Genomic DNA, 4233 nt, shown 5'->3' with positions numbered 1-4233 from the left:
TCCAGCAAAATTTTGAATCATGTTCGTAAATTGTCTAACAAAATAGTTTGATTGTAAGTTCAAAAAGATTATATCAAAGATTGAGCAAAACTCTCATCTGCTAATAATTAAATTTTCATATATATCCTAGGTAGAAGATGGTAGTCACTATTGTTTAGTTGATGGTAGTCTACACACAACTTCATAGAATTATCATTCTTCTCAACCAACAACTTTGGTAAACACCATATAGTGACACACTAGGCCTAATAAACTTCTTATCTAAAAAGTCCTTTAGTTGCTTCCATAAGTTTTGATAATTCTTCATGACACATCCTATAAGGTTCGCAAAATTAGACTCAGACGGCCAAGGTTTCTCTACTGCAGCATTGGTTCAAGACAAACCAAGCATAACATCTCAGCTTTCTCATTTTTCAGTATTTCACATTCGAATGAAACGGTGATTGTTTTCTTACAATCCTTTTGTTCAACCATACAAGTGATCAGGACAAGAGAAGTTAAACGATATAAATGTCACAGTTACTACATTGAAATCTATGATTGTGAGTTCGATGAGGCCATAATCTCACCCTTACTGCATTCCCTTCAACATTCCAATTCTTTCACAATCAAAAAATAATTAAAGGATATCATAAACTATCAAAATAAGTGCAGAGAATGAGCTTACATAGCTGAACCATGAGCAAGTAACAAACATATAGAAATATAGAATCAACATCAGGAACCATATAAAATAACACAAATAAGAAACTCAGTATAAACAGCTCATTAAACTTAAATCAAAATCCATATACACAATTCATCTATCAGTAAATAAAACCTAAAGCTATAGTATTAAGCTTTTAACATTAACACCAATAAGCTTCTATTTGATCTTCATCTCTGTTAGCATATTCGCCATGCAAATCAGAAATCATATCATATTCCAAGTCATCCGCATCTAAACCTTCTTCTTCTCCATCATCATTACCACTCTCCTGTCTCCAAAGATTTCTTCTCTTGAATGCACTCTGATTACTCTCAGCTCCATAAGAACTGCATGTCAAACTCAATACACGAAGCGCAATACTTTGGAGTTCCGGCAGTCCGCCTCCAAAATCAGCCCACCATACTGACGGGATCTCGTAACCTGCTGTCATTATAGCAACAGGATCACCCAAAAGATCTGCCCGCTTATCGAAATCATCAAGTTGAATTTCAATCTTAGCTCTTTCTTCCGGACTGCCCGCCATCCTTGTTATACAATGATGTAGACCACGCCTAATTATATTATCATCTCTAAATCCAATACAATAGTGAAATTGAGGGTTCAGGAAATAGCCGGCCGCATGCAAAGGGTTGAGAAGTTGTTTGTCCCATCTTTCATCAATGATTTTCCATAAAGGCATAAAACTACAAAAGATAGAGAAAATTAAATTAGTTTTCACAGCTCAAACAAAAAAACAAAACAAAAGTTCAATTATAAAAACGAAAATTAATATTCCGATAATTTACCTTTCAATGGAAAGATTTCTTCTTATCTCCACTTTAGCTTGCTCCATTGCCTCATAAATAAAACCGGTGGCTGGGTTGTCCATTGAATTCACCAAACGAAGCACTCCGATCAAAGGATCGGCACCTTTTAAGCAAATCAAAATGTTTTTCCAAAACTCGTGGTCAAAAACAACATCTTCAACTGATTTTCCAACACTGGTTTTTGCAAACTGAGTTGACTTCCACTCCTTGGATTCAAACATTTTTTTCAAAGCTCTCTTGTTCTCATATAGAGAGTCTAAAGTTAAGTAAGACGTAATGCAACGAGTAATACTCGGTTTCATCAAATCTATTCCTTTTGTAAAACTATGCAATAGAGAAATAATAGAATCCCTCGAATAAAGGAAGGTTGTAATTCTTTTAGCCATTGTAACTGTCTTTTCATACATCGGTATCTTGTGTTCGTAGTCTTCCAATATCATCTTAATGCAGTGTGTTACACAAGGCGTCCAGTACAACCTAGTCCTCTTCTCCATCAACATCTCACCGGCAGCTTTGTAAAATGGTGTATTGTCCGTCACAATTTGAACAACATTTTCTTCTCCAACCTCTTCAACAATGTCATCCATCATTTTAAAGAGTTTAAAAGGCGTGTCAGATTCCAACATATCAGATGCATCGATAGACTTCAAAAAGTATTTTCCCTTTAGACTGTTGGCGAACAAGTTCAATGTAGTTCTCTTATTGTCGGTCCACGCATCAACCATTATAGTGCAACCTCTTATCTTCCATACGGCTTTGTGTTCTTCCAACGCTTTATCTATCGGCTTATCTGCTTTCTTCAAATATTTCTCTTTGATGTCATTGATAGACGGTGGCTTAAATCCAACGCCGAGTCTTGAAATCATATCACACATAGCAATAAACTCCTTACTCTCTACCAGCTTCGGCGGTATGGCATTATGGTAGAAAAATCTAGCAATTGCTTCAGAAGCTTCCTCTTTCAAAATATTCTTATTCTTAGCCTCTGCTTCACGTGTACAACTCCTAATAACCACATCATTGCCTTTTGTTTTGGCCAGGCGACAAAGAAAACGGTAGAGTCCTCCGGGCCTTACGTCATCACACAAACTATACTCATTTGCATCTTCTCCATCAACTGAAATTCCATGTTCCAAAACCATATTTATCGATATTTCTATCTTGAATCCTCACTAGATATTGAACTATTAGAGTCGGTAGCAGAAGCAAAAACAACAGAGGTTCACTGTTTGTTTAAGGAAGGGAATTAACATAGATTTATAAGACTAGGGTTTAGGTGTTTGTTGGATAAGACTAGGGTTTAGGTGTTTGTTGGATAAGGAAGATTGAAGATTATTGATGAAGTGTCGTGAGATGAAGCTATTTTGTTTCTATTTTGTTGGAGAAAAAGTAGTTGAAGAAGACAAAAGTCACATAGTTTTAGAATGCTGTTGCAAAATACACGCTTTAAATATGTTTTCTTTTTCTCCAATTATTTTTATACTCATTTTTATTTTATCAGATGCTTTTACGAAATATAATTTAGATATGTTTTTATAAATTTAAATATTTCAATTTGAACTCTAAAATAGTATTGTGTACCTTAAGTTTAAGTTTAAAAGTTTTAGTTTGTTTTAGAATTTAAGTCTTATAACGTTAAGATCCTATTTATTCGAGGGATCTAATGAATCCCATTTAATTTTTTTATTTATACTTTATAATTATTTAAATAATTCAATTATAGTTTTTAAAATATTTATACAATTTATTTAAAAAAATTAAAATAGTTTTAAGCATATATCTCCAAAAAGAAATTAATTTAATTAAAATTTGACAGTATTGTTTTTAATATAGAAAACGTAGTTAGAGAATAATTTTTTAAAGTTTAATATCAATGAACTTATATTTTAATAGTTCAACATGCAAATCATATTATTTAAATATCTTCACATAAAATAATAAAAAGTAAAATCACAGTTAATATAAGTATAGATTAGTGAGTGGTAATTGAAAGACATAATGGAAAATAAAATGATTGAGTAGTTCAGTAGTGGGTAGGGAAAGAAAAATAATGGATAATTATAAAATAATAAATTTAATTTCGAATATTTTGAAGGAAACAATAATTAATATAAAAGTAAGGTTGGTCCCTAAAAAAATGACATAACCCATTTTAAGATTTTTTTACGAAAATAACTCTGTCTTTCAAGAAAATTTCTAAAATAATCCTGTTTTTAAAAAAAATCTCAAAGTACCCCACTTTTAGAAGGAGACGTCAATCCAATTGTTGACTCCTCTTAAAAGTTGAATGGAGATACCAATTGGATTGACTAGGGCACATGGTGCAGCCAATCCAATTGGCGCCTATGTGTATCACTTGAGAGAAGGCGCCAATTGGATTGACACCTCAGTGTAAAATGTTTTTTTTTTGTTAAACGGTCTATGTGATACATAATTTTGAAATAGGACCAATTGATATTAATAAAAAAATTCGTTTACACAAAAAAGCCTAATGGTGATGACCGGGATCACCTAACCGACGTCCAGTCCCACATCCCCTAGCTACCCTAACCCGTGGCCCTAATCCACGTTGATGATTCACCACTGGTGTTTGAGCATCTGAGGGGTCAGGAGCGTCACTACCAACTACAAGAGATGGTCTGTTGAGATAGTCAGACAAATCGGCATAGTCTTCAGTATGCATCGAGTGTGTACCATCGTAGCTGAGTTCATGACTCA

At 33.5% G+C, this 4233-nt stretch overlaps 2 protein-coding genes across 2 annotated transcripts; both read right to left on the bottom strand.

Annotated features, from left to right (window-relative positions):
* Nucleotides 1–848: 848 nt before the first annotated feature.
* LOC127094108 (uncharacterized) lies at nucleotides 849–1388 on the bottom strand. The gene has a single exon (XM_051032977.1). The coding sequence runs from the start codon at nucleotides 1386–1388 to the stop codon at nucleotides 849–851; it is 540 nt and encodes a 179-aa protein (XP_050888934.1).
* A 102-nt stretch (nucleotides 1389–1490) lies between these two features.
* LOC127094107 (uncharacterized) lies at nucleotides 1491–2874 on the bottom strand. The gene has a single exon (XM_051032976.1). It carries the CDS (start codon nucleotides 2655–2657, stop codon nucleotides 1491–1493), a length of 1167 nt encoding a protein of 388 aa, XP_050888933.1. The 5' UTR covers nucleotides 2658–2874.
* Nucleotides 2875–4233: the final 1359 nt, after the last annotated feature.

This window comes from Lathyrus oleraceus, chromosome 6 (genome assembly GCF_024323335.1).
Source record: "Lathyrus oleraceus cultivar Zhongwan6 chromosome 6, CAAS_Psat_ZW6_1.0, whole genome shotgun sequence".
NCBI classification, from domain to species: Eukaryota; Viridiplantae; Streptophyta; class Magnoliopsida; order Fabales; family Fabaceae; genus Lathyrus; species Lathyrus oleraceus.
Note: the sequence above shows the minus strand (reverse complement) of the source record. Positions and strands in the feature narration are given on the sequence as shown.

Bases quoted from the DNA above. Each gene is read 5' to 3' on its own strand.
- LOC127094108 (XM_051032977.1), bottom strand. From the start codon at position 1,388: ATGCCTTTATGGAAAATCATTGATGAAAGATGGGACAAACAACTTCTC.
- LOC127094107 (XM_051032976.1), bottom strand. From the start codon at position 2,657: ATGGTTTTGGAACATGGAATTTCAGTTGATGGAGAAGATGCAAATGAG.